The sequence below is a fragment of the Pseudophryne corroboree genome, chromosome 1, assembly GCF_028390025.1.
Source record: "Pseudophryne corroboree isolate aPseCor3 chromosome 1, aPseCor3.hap2, whole genome shotgun sequence".
NCBI classification, from domain to species: domain Eukaryota; kingdom Metazoa; phylum Chordata; class Amphibia; order Anura; family Myobatrachidae; genus Pseudophryne; species Pseudophryne corroboree.
Window position 1 is genome coordinate 591,488,466 of NC_086444.1, and position 18,681 is coordinate 591,507,146.

General features: G+C 43.9%; 1 protein-coding gene across 2 annotated transcripts in view; it reads left to right on the plus strand.

The window, feature by feature from the left end:
• The window catches only part of LOC134900568 (ADAMTS-like protein 5), a 186,505-nt gene that overhangs the window by 96,528 nt on the left and 71,296 nt on the right, over nt 1–18,681 (plus strand). For both annotated transcript variants that reach the window (XM_063914250.1, XM_063914249.1), the window contains one exon: nt 14,280–14,403. In XM_063914250.1, coding sequence (XP_063770320.1) covers nt 14,280–14,403 — 124 coding nt within the window. The remainder of the gene's footprint in view (nt 1–14,279; nt 14,404–18,681) is intronic.

Here is an 18,681-nt window from a genome sequence, read left to right on the forward strand (position 1 = left end):
AAGATTGTTTCAAAGGCACCTAGCAGAGTGCCCTTAACGTGTTTCTCCGTTATGAAGTTGTAACGGTTTCATCAGAAGGTAACCATGTATGCTGAGCACACCTCTATTTAGAAGGAGTCTCCTCCAATCGTTGTTTTTCATTCATTATCAGTGGCAGGTGTGTTTCAAGTGTATACAGGTATATGCATTTTGTGGTCAGCTAATTAACTAGATCACATAATATTACCGGGACCAAATCCCGCAAAAGTTCTTATTAAAACATTATACATAATAATAACATCTTTAACAAGAAGGATATCACATAAACATTGAATTATTCCTTATATTTTCATTGATTATTACAATTTTTCTATTTAATTAATACATAGCAAATGGCAACACGTGAGAAGATTAACATCCTCTTTATAGATCTTTAAGTATATATAAATTACCATCCAGGTCAGCCACTACAGGCATAGCCTCATGAAGAAATACACGGACTACCAACAAATCGACCTGGGTTCTAGTCCCACATCTGACCATAATCAACCACATACACTTAGGTCATATATAATTTTTATTATTATTCTTTGAGCATATCTATTCATTTTTTATTTATTATTTTACAATAGTCCTTCCACTTCTAGGATGGGTTCTATATAACAAATTAAATTCTAACCAGTATTTCTCATATGGACTCTCGCCCTTATTTCTAAAAACATGCATCATATTCTATTTATATAATGAATACATCAATAGACAGCGTCTTCGGATCAAATTAACAATTATATCCCCTCCTATTTCGGGAGGTCTTGTGAAGGGTATCTATATGTATATTCTATGGAGGAGAAAGAAAAAACAGAAGAAACCACAAGGAAAAAATCCCCTCATATCACCATGAAGGACCTACTACTTTTAACCTTTATCAATCCTATATCATATATTGTTCATTTCTATATTGTCGTTGAGACCAAGGGGAGACAAGGAGCCCAATGAAAAAATCCAAAAAGCCTCCCTCTTGCAGAGATAATTGAACCTGTCCCCTCCTCGATCTGTGGCTGGAACGTGCTCAATTCCCTGTATTGTCACACCATCCATATTGCCCTTATGCTTATTCTGGATATGTGTAGACAATGAATGTGACCTCATCCCTTTAATTATATTGCGCCTATGCTCTAGAAACCTTACATTCAATTTACGAGTGGTACGTCCCACATATTGAACTCCACATATGCACGTTATAAGATAAATTACATATGTGGTATTACAATCAATATAACCCTTGATTTCAAAAACCGTATTATATGTATTCGAATAAAATTGTGTACTGTTATATCCTATATGTTCACAAGTCATACATCCCGATCGTCTACATCTATAGCAGCCTTCTTTTCGTGGGATAGAGCTGAGCCAAGTCTTTTTTGTTTTCTTAATTGGAATAGAACCCACATAGTGACTGGGTGTCAGGAAACTCTGAAGACTCCTCGCTTTCTTAAATACAATCTGAGGTTCTATTTCCAGTAGTGGTGCTAGTATTTTATCCGCCTTTAGAATGGACATATTCTTTTTTAATAAATTTTTAATTTCACTTGAGCTAGAGTTAAATTTAGTAATAAACCTCAGCTCAGTGTTCGCCCTATCAATACTCTTATCTTTATTATTTAATGTTAGAAGAGAATCCCTATCTTTTGATTTAGCCTGCCTTTCCGCTTCCTCCAAAGTGTCTTCAGGATACCCCTGTTCAAGGAGTGCAATCGTAAGGTTCTGTGCTTGCTGCTCGAAGTCTATAATATCTGAGCAATTCCGTCTATGTCTCATATATTGACTTCTTGGTATATTCTTAAGCCAAGGTTGATAGTGGCAACTGGAATAATTTAGAAATTTATTACAGTCCACCTCCTTTTTGTATGTCGAGGTGGTAATATTACCATTATCAATTTTTATGGCAATATCCAGAAAAGAAATGCTTGTGCAGTGTATAGTGCTCGTGAGTTTCAATCCAAACTGATTTGTGTTTAAATATTCCACAAACAGCTTGGCCGAACTAAAATAGTATACACTTCAGGATACTGAGTGGGAGCTGCATTTAGATTTTAAGTGGTGGTGAATAGCTAAATTCATTGGATATTACATATGAATATTTAGCTGCGCCTGAATTTATATACACACACGGACATAGGCGGGTCCACAATTAAAGTTGGCCCGGTGCGTTTGTGTGTTTGTGTAATTATATTGTGTATCTTTTATCTGAAGTTTTTTTGGGCAGCAGTACACAATGGCAACACGTGAGAATATTGAGGAAAGGAATACAAGGAGAAACCTCCTATTGACTAATACCTTGAGTAGAGAGAATACTTCAGGGGAGGCCAACCCATTGGATATGCATCATTTGTTTTTTAGATTGGAAACACTACTCATGACAGAGACACGTCATTGGTTAGACAAAATGCTTTTGCTAAAATATAAAAAAGAGAAAATGATTCCAAGGGGTCTTAGAATATTTAAAACATGCTCATTTAAGGACAATGCGGATCTAGAGGAGAAATGGAATGCAACACTTGATAGTTGTTCCCTTTCTCTAATAGATCTTCTTATTGTATATCGGGATACAAAGGTAAAGGAGGTAGCTGAGGAGATCGAGAAAATACAGAGTCTATTGAAACCCTACAATGTAAGAGCAGATTTTAAGGACTCTGAATATAAACTTAATCAGAAAATTGAAACTTTTGAACAGCAGCTGATATCGACAAAAAACCAAAAACTGACTAGAGATAAACAGGATTATGAAAGAAATGAAGTAAGATCCTATAATAGAAGATTTAGAAACCATCCAGGACAGGAACTGTCAAACATATATCCTAAGGGAAATTATGGGTTTAGAAATAAGCCAAATAGGAGAAATAAGAATGGTGAGCAATGTAATGACAAAGAGTCAACTGAAGTAAGAAATGATCCATCAGGATACCCAAATCAAAAAAAAACCCTAAAAAAATGGGATTCACAAATGAACCCCAGGGCTATTCGTCCTAATGTAGAGTATAATTATAGGGGGGCAAGACCGAAGACGAGGGAACAGACCCCTAATACAAATAAAGAAAATCTGGGTGCCTCCTCTGGGTCCTCTTTTTTGGAGAAAGATCTATACCCCATCTGGAAAGGTCGAAACAGGTTCGCAGTGTTGAGCCAGGATTCGCCCAAAAGAAAGGGTTTCGAAACAGAGGATGCAGAGGAGGAAGCAAGAAATGTCACCAAAAGTGCAAGAAAAGACTGAGAAATAGAGGTCTGTTTAATCTATCATCTAGAGTTTTAAGTGAAAGTGAGAAGGCTGTGATTGCGAAGGGTCTTAAATTTGCTCCTACACAGGAACCAAATTTATTTGAGCTCTTCATTGAGTTAAATAGGTTCACTAGAGATTTATGTAGACAGCGGTACTTTGCAAACAAAGTGTTAAAAGAAACAAATCAGTATCCTATTCTTTTAGATGGAGCAGATCAGGCAGCACTAAAGATACTTGTGGAATTAGAGCAGGAGGGTAACGAAACAGTGAAACTCATTGATGTAAAACGGGAAAATAAGACCATATTCAGGAAAAAATCGGAATTTTACCCGATGCAACATAAAAGCGGTATGATAGAAACTTTCTATACCCTAACTCTAGATGGTTTAAAAGAGATCTGTGATAAAGATAAAGAGAAAAATAGAAATAGTAAAAAGAGGGATAACCTTCACAAAAGAGAAAGAAATGCACTTAGAAAATTAATGGAGGACAAATCTATCATAATCAAGAATGCGGATAAAGGAGGGGGCACAGTGGTGCAGGATAAGAGCGCATATGAAGAGGAAGCCTATAGACAACTTAATAATAAAAATTTTTACTCTAAATTAACATATAATCCAACATCTGCCTTTGTAGGTGAATTCAGGATGCTCCTTGATGAGGCATGTGCAGATGGGGCGATATCCAGACATGAATATAATTTTTTATTTAATTCACACCCTGTAATACCCACTTATTATCATTTGCCCAAAATTCACAAATCCCTCACCGCACCACCTGGGCGTCCTATTATTTCTGGTATTGGGTCCCTCACCGCAAATTTATCATTGTTTATTGATTCGTTTTTACAGCCACATGTGACCACACTCAGGTCATACATCAGAGACTCGATGCACTTTTTAAATTTACTGTCGTCTGTAGTATGGCAGGATAATTATATCTTTATTACGTGTGATGTAGAGTCACTATACACGAATATTCCACACAGAGGAGGAGTAGAGGCGATAAAAAGCTTCCTTCTCCGAGATGATGACCTGAGTGAGGCCAGACTTAAGTTTGTTTTGGATGCTATCACTTTCACTCTTACTCACAATTATTTTATCTTTAATGCACAATTTTATTTACAGATCTTGGGCACTGCCATGGGCACCAGGTTCGCCCCTAGCTTTGCCAACTTGTATATGGGCCTGTTTGAAGAGACCCTTGTTTGGTCAGGCCCATATGGGGCGGACCTGGTGCTTTATGGCAGATATATAGATGATATGTTTTTTATTTGGGAAGGGGATTTTAGTTCGGCCAAGCTGTTTGTGGAATATTTAAACACAAATCAGTTTGGATTGAAACTCACGAGCACTATACACTGCACAAGCATTTCTTTTCTGGATATTGCCATAAAAATTGATAATGGTAATATTACCACCTCGACATACAAAAAGGAGGTGGACTGTAATAAATTTCTAAATTATTCCAGTTGCCACTATCAACCTTGGCTTAAGAATATACCAAGAAGTCAATATATGAGACATAGACGGAATTGCTCAGATATTATAGACTTCGAGCAGCAAGCACAGAACCTTACGATTGCACTCCTTGAACAGGGGTATCCTGAAGACACTTTGGAGGAAGCGGAAAGGCAGGCTAAATCAAAAGATAGGGATTCTCTTCTAACATTAAATAATAAAGATGAGTATTGATAGGGCGAACACTGAGCTGAGGTTTATTACTAAATTTAACTCTAGCTCAAGTGAAATTAAAAATTTATTAAAAAAGAATATGTCCATTCTAAAGGCGGATAAAATACTAGCACCACTACTGGAAATAGAACCTCAGATTGTATTTAAGAAAGCGAGGAGTCTTCAGAGTTTCCTGACACCCAGTCACTATGTGGGTTCTATTCCAATTAAGAAAACAAAAAAGACTTGGCTCAGCTCTATCCCACGAAAAGAAGGCTGCTATAGATGTAGACGATCGGGATGTATGACTTGTGAACATATAGGATATAACAGTACACAATTTTATTCGAATACATATAATACGGTTTTTGAAATCAAGGGTTATATTGATTGTAATACCACATATGTAATTTATCTTATAACGTGCATATGTGGAGTTCAATATGTGGGACGTACCACTCGTAAATTGAATGTAAGGTTTCTAGAGCATAGGCGCAATATAATTAAAGGGATGAGGTCACATTCATTGTCTACACATATTCAGAATAAGCATAAGGGCAATATGGATGGTGTGACAATACAGGGAATTGAGCACGTTCCAGCCACAGATCGAGGAGGGGACAGGTTCAATTATCTCTGCAAGAGGGAGGCTTTTTGGATTTTTTCATTGGGCTCCTTGTCTCCCCTTGGTCTCAACGACAATATAGAAATGAACAATATATGATATAGGATTGATAAAGGTTAAAAGTAGTAGGTCCTTCATGGTGATATGAGGGGATTTTTTCCTTGTGGTTTCTTCTGTTTTTTCTTTCTCCTCCATAGAATATACATATAGATACCCTTCACAAGACCTCCCGAAATAGGAGGGGATATAATTGTTAATTTGATCCGAAGACGCTGTCTATTGATGTATTCATTATATAAATAGAATATGATGCATGTTTTTAGAAATAAGGGCGAGAGTCCATATGAGAAATACTGGTTAGAATTTAATTTGTTATATAGAACCCATCCTAGAAGTGGAAGGACTATTGTAAAATAATAAATAAAAAATGAATAGATATGCTCAAAGAATAATAATAAAAATGATATATGACCTAAGTGTATGTGGTTGATTATGGTCAGATGTGGGACTAGAACCCAGGTCGATTTGTTGGTAGTCCGTGTATTTCTTCATGAGGCTATGCCTGTAGTGGCTGGCCTGGATGGTAATTTATATATACTTAAAGATCTATAAAGAGGATGTTAATCTTCTCACGTGTTGCCATTTGCTATGTATTAATTAAATAGAAAAATTGTAATAATCAATGAAAATATAAGGAATAATTCAATGTTTATGTGATATCCTTCTTGTTAAAGATGTTATTATTATGTATAATGTTTTAATAAGAACTTTTGCGGGATTTGGTCCCGGTAATATTATGTGATCTAGTTAATTAGCTGACCACAAAATGCATATACCTGTATACACTTGAAACACACCTGACACTGATAATGAATGAAAAACAACGATTGGAGGAGACTCCTTCTAAATAGAGGTGTGCTCAGCATACATGGTTACCTTCTGATGAAACCGTTACAACTTCATAACGGAGAAACGCGTTAAGGGCACTCTGCTAGGTGCCTTTGAAACAATCTTCAATTGAACTACGTGACAGACATCCCGGCCGTGTGCTTGGAGGATCAGCTCTAAACTACAAAGCCCTAACTGCTTGGGTGAAGAGAGGTCAGACGGCTCCAGCAAAAAGGGTAAAACCAGCGGCGTGCTGCCGTGAGCGGAGTGCCGTATGACATAAGTACAACCCGCAGTAAGATCCACAGGTTCCGGCAAGGGAAAGCCGGGCGGCTTCTACAGGGAGCACCTCCGCGATATACCGCCACAGCTGGGTACTATACGGAGGGGTACACCAAACTGCATGCGGTTAACAGCAACGGGGGAATTTCCTCGGTGACCGGTCACGGCCATCTGCAGAGCGGTAACCCCAACACCTGGGTACGGTGAGGTGAGACATACCCTCTAATTCTGGTAATCGTCCTTGTTTTGTTAGAAACAATATCATCTAAGTGTCAAGGGATAAGAGACACAACCCCACATACAAATCCAAGTCTGTCTATCTACAAATATAAAAGTATTTCAGTTTGAATTGAGTATTGGAACCTTCTGCTACAACCTAGAATCAGCTGGTGCGGGACATTGGACTGTATTCTAGCCACTAAGTGGTTAAAAGGAATGGTGAGGATAATTCTGAAAATCAGTGGCAGCTGGTGTTAAATAACATACTATGGACTGATATGCGATCTTGATCCATGGTAGCTTTATTGTGTAGATTCAATAATTATATGTTTCAAAGGCTTTTAGCAATTTATGCATATGATGATGCTATGATAGTTTTTAAAGTTTTTTAAAATAAAATAAAAATGTTTAAAATCTTTTTGCGCTCTCTCACATAAGTGATTTCTTTTTTTCGCTGTGAATTTAGTCTGCATCAGTTGTATACAAATAAAATGCGGTTTAATTTTGGGTAGATTTGGCAATGGTAATCAGATAGTGAGAGCACAAACTACTGCCTCCATTTTAGTCCACTTTAATAAAAGTTATGAAATAATGTATTTCAAGTAGGCTGCTGGATATATCATTCATTACATGGGGCGAATGTAATAGCCTCCAATTTTGAAAAAATGGTGTAATTCTCCTGAATTTCTGGCGTGTTGCAAATCGCTGGATGTAATAGAATGTGAATGGGTGCAAAGTCAACAGTAACATGCCAGAATGTATCTCGCCTGGCTGCAAGATGACGTACTAATATTTATGATTTTAAAGATAGAAGTTGCCAGATATAAAAGCAAGCAAGTTTGCAACTTGCCTGAAATGCCAAAGAAAAAGTAAAAAAAAAAAAAAAAAAGACCCCTCTGGCCGGTGAGTATACTGTATGTTTTCTTTTTTTGCAAAGTTCCTGGATGCCTAAGTAGATCAAATAGGATCCATCCCTAAGTCCTCAGTGAGTAATAAAGCGGGTGTATGTCACTAGCGTAGCTATAGAGGATGCAAAGGGTTCTTTTGCTATGGGGCCTGCATAGGTGTGTGGCACATGGGGTGGGAGGCTAAAAGCGCTAATGACCCTGACTACAAACTGCTTCTGGATGGGATCATTGGTGCCTGCAGCAGGCCAGAGTGTAATGAAAGAAACTGCCCTGGGAAACCCCTCTCACAGACAGGATTCCCCCGCAGGCCCCCCTCCAGATCAGCTTTCCTGGGCTCTGCAGTAGACTTGCTCCCAGCTCTCTTCCTTTCTTATTCTCCATGCTTCCTTTAGCTCTACACAGAAGAAGGCTGCCACTATAGCTGCGGTGCAAACCACAGAGGTACTCCCTTTTACCTGTGGTCTCTCCCACTCTCCCCTTTTCTCCTACAGTCTCTCCCACTATACCCTTATTCCCTGCAGACTCCCTCTTTGTTCCCTTATCCCCTGTATTCTCTCTCACTATTTTCCCATATCCCATGCAGTCTCTCTCAGTCCCCTTTTCCACTACAATCTCTATAACTCTTTTCTTATCCCCTGTAGTCTCTCGCAATGTTTGATAAATATGTGCCTCAGGCCCTTCTCCACCCACCCATCTGTGCTCTGCCTCCTGTACCCATGTGTGCCTATGCACCAGTGGCGTAACTAGAAATTTTTCTCCCCAAAGCCAAAAAATTCTCCCACCCTCCCCATTATTGCCACTAAAAAAGTAATTAATTTTTGTGCTGAAAAAGGGGTGTGGCCTCACTGAAATGTGTGTGGTTTCACTGAAAGGGGCGTGGCATTGCAGGAAAAGACTATCTTATACCCCAGTTTTGCAACCTGCACACCGAGGCATTGGCCACCACAGGAAAAAATATAATCCTGATTAATGCCCCTTACATTATTAATTTTTCCTTCTTATAGTAATGCCCCTTACACATTATGCCACACACGGCAATGGCCCTTAGACATCATGCCACACACCACAATGCCCGTTATAAATTATGCCACACACTGCAATGCCCCTGAGACATTATACCACACACCATAATGCCTGTGACACATTATGACACACACTGTAATGCCTGTAACATATTATGCCATGCATCGCAATGCCCGTTATACATTATGCTACATACTGCAATGCCCCAGAGACATTATACCACATACAATGCCAGTGATACAGTATACCACACACTGTCACGCCTGTGACACATTATGACACTCGCCGTAATGCCCGTTATACAGTATGCCACACACTGCTATGCCCCTGAGACATTATACCACATACCACAATGTCCGTGATACATTAAGCCACACACAGCAATGCCTGCGATACATTATGCCACACATCACAATGTCCGTGATACATTATACCACATACCACAATATTCGTGATACATTATGCCACACACCACAATGCCCGTTATACATTATGCCACAGATTGCAATGCCCGTTATACGTTATGCCACACACCGCAATGCCCATTACATATTAAGCTCTACAATAAGGCTTCTAATTACTTTTAAATTACCTGATCGTTGCCAGGGGTTTCATGAGCTTGGGTCCATGCACGGTGCCAGGGGTTTTCATGCTCAGGGTGTCGTGCTCGTTGCCAGAGGTTTCATGCTCAGGGTGTCAAGCTCGTTGCCAGGGGGTAATGCTTGTTGCCAGGGGTTTCATGCAGTGGCTGTCATGCTTGTTTCTAGGGAGTAATGCCTGTTGCCAAGGATTTCATGAGCTGGATGTCATGCGCGTTTCCAGGGGGTAATGCTCGTTGCCAAGGGGTTTTTATGCTCGATGCCAGGGTGGCAAGGTGACAAGGTGCCGCGGCCAGCGTTATGCACTCCTGCGGGTCCCGCCACTTCTTAGACACTAGAGGTCAAATATGACCTCTAGCATGTCTCCTCCGTGGCTTTGGGAGGGGCATTTAGCAGATTGACATGCAGACGGCTAGCCCGCATGTCAATCTGATTTAGTGGAGGTGCCCCTGCAGCCCTGCGCCTCCAAGCCTCCGCAGTTGCTCTGGGGGTGGTAGTTACTCCACTGCTATGCACCCTCCCTGCATGTGTGCCTCTGCCCTCTTACCCCAAGGCCTGTGGGTGCGAACAGACTTGGCGTGGATGGACAGAGGGCCAATCACATTCAACTCCACAAAACTGAATCTAAAACATGCCTCCAAAAGTGGGGCAGTCCCGCTATTCCAAGACGTCCCGCTGTACCATCCACAGGCTGTATTTTTAATCTACTATGTAACTGTTTTTTATCTATATATCTATATGAAAGGAATAATGACAGCACCCAGGACGTGTTAAATAAAGACACATGCTCCTCCGTAAGCTGGGTACACACTAAGCAATCGGGCCACTGCTCACTATTGACCAAACCAGAGTTGCCTGCCTATGTAGACAGAAAACGCCACACGCCCCTGTGAGGCTGAGAGTAGGGATGGCCATCAGTGTTACCTCCATCAATGCCAATGGTGGGTCAACCCATTGATGGTAGGTACATATTCTGTGCATTGACATTGATGGTTTTACCATCGCTGTTAATGCACATGCACAGTTACTGACAGTGATTCTGTGTGGGAGCCGGGGACGGCGCTGAGCTGTGAATGAATACTCAGCCTCTGAAAGAAGAGGGACATCACATTCACAGTGTAAGAGCTGGAGGATTCGCAGAGCTGCTGGCTGACAGCCTAGCTGCCCTGTGCTGCAATAGAAATATTCTAAATATATCAATAAAATATTTTTTTTTTTCCGGTAAACAGCTTCCATCAATGAGAGTAATGGGGTGGGCTTTTGTGCCTGACAGCAATCATGGAGCCCTAACCTGCAAGTTACTCTGAAAACTGTGAATCATGCCACTTATTAACTGCTATTTCTGTACATATCACAAGTGACCCAGAGTGTGAAACAACCTATTAGCAATACTGTGGGTATTTATAGGTGTATCTATACCCTTTACCCATATAATTATACTTACCCCTCTGGAGTCCCGAGGCGGTCAGTGCTGCAGACATAAATCACTGGGAAAATGTCTGCGTCCATTTTCCTGGTGATTTGCCAATGCGCAATAGAGATGTCCCCGGAAACATGGCACAGGCCAGAGAGGAGGGGTCCCACATGGAGCATCAGCAGGGCTGTCTTTTTGTATGGGCTCAATGGGCAGTTGCCCAAAGGCCTCATGAATATAAGGGTCCTGATAGCTGAGGGTCCCCTTTTTCTAGGGATACCAGATTTTTTAAAATCCTCCCTGGGGAACTGGAGATATCCGACTTCAAAGCAGTGGTTCTTGTCTGAGCCTTCCCAGCCAGATATCTCAGGTTCTGCCTGGTTTGCAGTTTTATATTTTCGGCGGTGGATTACTCTGGCTCCAAAACTCTGATCCCCAAGTCCTCAGAACCTCCTGAAAGCTAAGAAATCAATTTCCGGAAACTGGAGATATCTGCGTCATGCAAGCTGCTCTCCCTACAGAAAATGATGAAAATTAAGCCCCCTCCCCTGCATATGGCTCCATTATTCAGCCCAATGCCCCCTTCTACAGTTTAGTGTTCTCCCTCCCGCCCCACCTCCCACCATCTGTGCAGTAAAGGAGTAATTAGCAGAAATGACTGCTCCGGGTCCTACATGCTGAGCAGGGGTGTAAGCATACCTCCCAACTTTTCCCTTCTGTAAAGAGGGACACACGCGCGGCTTCGCCGCGCACGCTCCCGAAAAGGGTGTGCCCTAAGAAAAGGGGTGTGGCTTCACGGAGGACCCGCGATCGCGAGCCACGCCCCCCGTTTTCGTCACTGAAGGGGCATGCCCAGCTCTTTGTGAGCTGCTGGCATGCCCCCTCTCCCTCTGTCTCCAATGAATAGACGCTGTGCGCATGCGCACGTCTATTCACCGCTGCTCTGCTAAGCAGGGCAGCGAGAGACAGAGCCTCCCAACTGCCCCCCCCCCCACCGCGGGACAGCGGGACAGTCCCCAAAAAAACTGGACTGTCCCGCGAAAATCGGGACAGTTTGGAGGTATGGTGTAAGTTCATCCCAGTTGCCTGGAGGCAAATTGGCAAATTGGAGTTCGGTACTCTCCCCCCCCCCCCCCCCCCCCCCAAAAAAAAAGGAAAGAAAACAAACACGGTGTGTGTGTATTATATATATAAAAACATGCATGACTTGCAGAATTATATAGATAGTGCTCTCAGCCGGTCTACAGGGACCGGAGCCGCAGTGAATTGGCAATGCTTCAGCTACTCTGTGATTCACCTGTCTGCAGCATGCAGAATCAGCGATCACCGGTGGGTCTCATCTCACAGTCCAGCAGCAGCAGTGGTTTCAGCGTCGCTTAGCAGTACCAGGCAGAAGCTTTCCAGTCCCCTATTGCAAGTGTTAGCAGGGCTCCTGGAACACAGCCGACTAACTCTGCAGTGGGTGTGCCGCAGAGCTCCATTGGAAGAGCAGTGGATCCTGCTGTGAACCACACAGATGCTGCTGTACATACAGGTGCCCCTTCAGGGCTTGGAGTCTGGAGGCAGGAGTCTCCATTGTCTCTGGGAGATATGCCCCCTGATGCTGAGTGGAAAATAAAATACCCCCTACCGCCCGCGGAACATCAAAGCTGCTGCAGATAGCACCCCCACCCCCACTACTGGAGGACAGGTAGGGGCCCCAGTGATTTGCTTTGCCCAGGGGCCTACACTGCTGTTGAGACGGCCCTGACCTCAGTCTGGGGGAATAGAACAGCTGACACATGTGAGTGCTGCATGATGGCTGCCTGTTTTTTATCCTTGAAGTAGCGAATGATAAACATATGGTTAATTAAAATGTGGATGGTTATAGGAAGCACACAAGTTTAAAGGGATAATCATTAAAAAGCTATATTATATATTATACTATATAATAAAAGTATGGCACCAGAGGCTTCACCGAGTCTGGTGTCACCCGGTGCGCACTCTGTAGCCATTGGCAACCGAAAAGGGGACATGGACTAAATTGGAGGGGGTGTGGCATCATGTAAATTCTGATGACATCACTCCGGGGGCAGCCCAACATCCCCAGAGATGCTGGGCTTCCTGCAGTGTCAGCTCCTCTTCAATGACAGGAGCGGATGCTGCAGGAGAATGTCACACTGCAGCACTTGCTCCTGTCACTGCAATGGAGCCGGAATTTTGGTGGCACCCCGTCTGAGGGTGACACCCGGGTTGCCACTATGGGGGTTGGGCCTCATGCTGTGTGTTTCCTATAGGGGCACCAGCTGTGACTGGTACTACCTAGTGCTGGCAACGGAAGATTTTGTCCCCGCAATTTGACGAGGCTAGGCTGAAATGCCAGTGCTGGATTTAGGGGTACATTTACTAAGCAGTGATAAGAGCGGAGGAGTGAGCCAGTGGAGATATTTCCCCATCAACCAATCAGCAACTCTGTATCATTTTATAGTATGCAAATTATATGTTACTTCAGTGCTGATTGGTTGCTATGGGCAACTTCTCCACTGGCTCACTTCTCCGCGCTTATCACTGCTTAGTAAATGTATCCCTTAAACTTGTGGGATGGAACCACACATGTTTTACTTTATTGTTTACTTAAAGAAAAAAAAACACGTAAAATACACCAGAATGCCGGCGATGAGGGTTTCTACCCCAATGTGCATCGCTAGCAGCTGGATGCATCAGCCTCCACATTGCGCACTATTAGAGCCCTTGAGCTGAAGGTTAATGTTGCAGGTAAATTGCGGTAACTTATGAATCATTGGCCCTCATTCCGAGTTGTTCGCTCGGTATTTTTCATCGCATCGCAATGAAAATCCGCTTAGTACGCATGCGCAATGTTCGCACTGCGACTGCGCCAAGTAACTTTACTATGTAGAAAGTAATTTTACTCACGGCTTTTTCATCGCTCCGGCGATCGTAATGTGATTGACAGGAAATGGGTGTTACTGGGCGGAAACACGGCGTTTCAGGGGCGTGTGGCTGAAAACGCTACCGTTTCCGGAAAAAACGCAGGAGTGGCCGGAGAAACGGTGGGAGTGCCTGGGCGAACGCTGGGTGTGTTTGTGACGTCAACCAGGAATGACAAGCACTGAACTGATCGCACAGGCAGAGTAAGTCTGAAGCTACTCTGAAACTGCTAAGTAGTTAGTAATCGCAATATTGCGAATACATCGGTCGCAATTTTAAGAAGCTAAGATTCACTCCCAGTAGGCGGCGGCTTAGCGTGTGTAACTCTGCTAAATTCGCCTTGCGACCGATCAACTCGGAATGAGGGCCATTATAACTAAATGCATGTATAATGCTAGCTAACCCATCCCACATCTTACCCCATCTCATCTGGTGTCCTATCTGCTTGTGTGCTTATTCCGCAGAGAGCCGGCTGTGATGGTGTCCTGAGTCCGGAAGTCACTACTCATTTATGTCAGAACTGTGGCGGACAAAATGATTCCTGTGTTTTTATCCAGAATGTTTTCCAGCTTCCTTACCCCTCTACAGGTCCTGTTCAGCTGAGTGTTTATCTTTATGATACTAGAATAATTATCTAAATCAAATCCTTATACGTATGTTCCCACAAAATATAAGGGAAAATATATGTGTCACCGATCCTGCAAATCAGGCTGGACTATAGATGATAAACAAAAAAAACATGTTTAGAATATACTGATTATATTATATTACATTGGATAACTAAATTCAGTGGCAAATTAAATCTGGTTTAGGTTCTGGCAGTAGGCCTGCCTGTCCTATGTACTCCTCCTTATTCCAGCTCTGGACCTGATCCTGAGGTGGGGCAAAGACATACGGCACAACATGCAAAACACGGCTAAACTGTTTTTAACAAGTAGCGAGTGGATGGATTTTTTTTATTTTTGTTTGCCATAATAGAATATGTATAAAGAAATATATTAAAGAAGCAAATTAAGAAAAATCACAAGGCATGGCTAAATCTCTGAGTCTATGGCACGCAAAACCAAGCCATACATGGCGGGATATAGCAAAGATGTATGTGGACACATCTGTAGAAGGGGTAATTCAGACCTAATCGTAGCAACAAATTTGTTAGCAGTTGGGCAAAACCATGGGAGTGTATTTTCGCTTTGCAAGTGTGCGAACGCGTGTGCAGCCGAGCGGGACCAAAAAGTTTTTTGCAGTTTCTGAGTAGCTCTGGACTTACTCAGCCGCTGCGATCACTTCAGTCTTTTTGGTCCCGTAATTTGCATCAGACACCCGCACTGCAAACGCTTGGACATGCCTGTGTTTTTCCAAACACTCCCTGAAACCGGTCAGTTGCCACCCACAAATGCCCTCTTCCTGTCAATCTCCTTGCGATCGGCTGTGCGCATGGCTTCTTCGTTAAATCCATCGCCCAGCAACGATACGCTTTGTACTCATACGATGCGCCTGCGCATTGCGGTGCATGCGCAGTAGTAACCTGTTCGTTGCGCTGTGAAAAACGTCAGCGAGCGATCAACTCGGAATGACCACCCATGTGCACTGCAGGGGGGGGCATATATAACATGTGCAGAGAGAGTTAGATTTGGGTGGGTTATATTGTTTCTGTGCAGGGTAAATACTGGCTGCTTTATTTTTACACTTTCAGTTTGAATACACCCCACCCAAATCTAACTCTCTCTGCACATGTTATATCTGTACCACCTGCAGTGCACATGGTTTTGCCCAACTGCTAACAAATTTACTGCTAAGATCAGGTCTGAATTACCCCCAGAGAGTGAGTAACTGTACACATGGACTAACCTGCTGCAATGCAAGGGGTGCAAATACATTTAGATTTCTCTGACGTCCTAGTGGATGCTGGGTACTCCGTAAGGACCATGGGGAATAGACGGGCTCCGCAGGAGACTGGACACTCTTTAAAGAAAGATTAGGTACTACATCTGGTGTGCACTGGCTCCTCCCTCTATGCCCCTCCTCCAGACCTCAGTAAGAATCTGTGCCCGGCCAGAGCTTGATGCACTCTAGGGGCTCTCCTGAGCTTCCTAGAAAGAAAGTATTTGTTAGGTTTTTTATTTTCAGTGAGATCTGCTGGCAACAGACTCACTGCTACGTGGGACTGAGGGGAGAGAAGCGAACCTACCTGCTTGCAGCTAGCTTGGGCTTCTTAGGCTACTGGACACCATTAGCTCCAGAGGGATCGAACACAGGCCCAGTCCTCGGTCGTCCGGTCCCGGAGCCGCGCCGCCGTCCCCCTTGCAGAGCCAGAAGAACCGAAGAGAAGTTGAAAATCGGCGGCTGAAGACTCCGGTCTTCATTAAGGTAGCGCACAGCACTGCAGCTGTGCGCCATTGCTCCCTCTGCACACCACACACTCCGGTCACTGATGGGTGCAGGGCGCTGGGGGGGGGGGGGGGGGGGGGCGCCCTGGGCAGCAATTAGGGTACCTTACATGGCTAAATAACACATAATACAGCTAATAAACGGTATATGTGCATAATCCCCCATCATAAAGCATATAAAAAAGCGGGAGAAGTCCGCCGAGAAAGGGGCGGGGCTATCTTCCTCAGCACACAGGCGCCATTTTCTCTTCACAGCTCCGCTGGAAGGCAGCTCCCCAGGCTCTCCCCTGCAGTTTCCAGGCTTCAAGGGTAAAAAAGAGAGGGGGGGCACTAAATTTAGGCGCAAACTGTGTATAATAAGCTGCTATAGGGAAAAATCACTCACTTTAGTGTAAATCCCTGGTTATATAGCGCTGTGGTGTGTGCTGGCATACTCTCTCTCTGTCTCCCCAAAGGACTTTGTGGGGTCCTGTCCTCAGTCAGAGCATTCCCTGTGTGTGTGTGCGGTGTGTCGGTACGGCTGTGTCGACATGTTTGATGAGGACGCTTACGTGGAGGCGGAGCAGGTGCCGATAAGTGTGATGGGTATGTGGAAGGTATTAACCGACAGTGTCAACTCCTTGCATAAAAGGTTCGATGACGTAACAGCTTTGGGACAGCCGGCATCTCAGCCCGCGCCTGCCCAAACGTCTCAGAGGCCATCAGGGGCTCAAAAACGCCCGCTACCTCAGATGGCAGACACAGATGTCGACACGGAGTCTGACTCCAGTGTCGACGAGGATGAGACAAATGTACAATCCACAAGGGCCATCCGATGTATGATTACGGCAATGAAAAATGTGTTGCACATTTCTGACATTAACCCGGTTACCACAAAAAAGGGTATTATGTTTGGGGAGAAAAAGCAGCCAGTGACTTTCCCCCCATCTGATGAGTTAAATGAATTGTGTGAAGAAGCGTGGTGTTCCCCAGATAAGAAACTAGTGATTTCTAAGCGGTTACTAATGGCGTACCCTTTCCCGCCAACGGATAGGTTACGCTGGGAGACATCCCCTAGGGTGGACAAGGCGCTCACACGCTTATCAAAAAAGGTGGCACTGCCGTCTCAGGATACGGCCGCCTTAAAGGAGCCTGCAGATAGAAAGCAGGAGGCTATCCTGAAGTCTGTGTATACACACTCAGGTACTATACTGAGACCTGCTATTGCTTCAGCATGGATGTGTAGTGCTGCTGCAGCATGGTCTGATTCCCTGTCAGATAACATTGATTCCCTTGACAGGGATACTATTTTGCTAACTATAGAGCATATTAAAGACATAGTCTTATATATGAGAGATGCACAGAGGGACATTGCCGGCTGGCATCTAGAATTAATGCAATGTCCATTTCTGCCAGGAGAGCATTATGGACTCGGCAGTGGACAGGTGATGCTGATTCTAAAAGGCACATGGAAGTTTTGCCTTATAAGGGTGAGGAATTGTTTGGGGACGGTCTCTCGGACCTCGTGTCCACAGCAACAGCTGGGAAGTCGACTTTTTTACCTCAGGTTCCCTCACAGCCTAAGAAAGCACCGTATTATCAAGTACAGTCCTTTCGGCCTCAGAAAGGCAAGCGGGTCAGAGGCGCGTCCTTTCTGCCCAGAGGCAGGGGTAGAGGGAAAAAGCTGCACCAGACAGCCAGTTCCCAGGAACAAATATCCTCCCCTGCTTCCACTAAGTCCACCGCATGACGCTGGGGCTCCACAGGTGGAGCCAGGTGCGGTGGGGGCCCGTCTCTGGAACTTCAGCGACCAGTGGGTTCGCTCACAGGTGGATCTCTGGGTTCTACAGGTATCTCAGGGATACAAGCTGGAGTTCGAGACGTCTCCCCCTCGCCGTTACCTCAAATCAGCCTTGCCTGCTACTCCCAAGGAAAGGGAGGTAGTACTGGCGGCAATTCACAAGCTGTACCTCCAGCAGGTGATAATCAAAGTTCCTCTCCTTCAACAGGGACGAGGTTACTATTCCACAATGTTTGTGATACCGAAACCAGACGGTTCGGTGAGACCCATTCTAAACTTAAAATCCTTGAACACTTATATAAGGAAGTTCAAGTTCAAAATAGAATCGCTCAGGGTGGTTATTGCAAGCCTGGAAGAGGGGGATTTTATGGTGTCACTGGACATCATGGATGCTTACCTACATGTCCCCATTTACCCACCTCACCAGGAGTACCTCAAGGTTGTGGTACAGAACTGCCATTTCTAATTCCAGACGTTGCCGTTGGGTCTGTCCACGGCACCGAGGGTGTGTACCAAGGTAATGGCCGAAATGATGATACTACTTCAAAAGAAGGGAGTTATAATTATCCCGTACTTGGACGATCTCCTTATAAAGGCGAGGTCCAAGGAGCAGTTGTTGATCGGTGTAGCACTATCTCAGGAAGTGCTACAACAGCACTGCTGGATTCTGAATATCCCAAAGTCGCAGCTGGTTCCTAC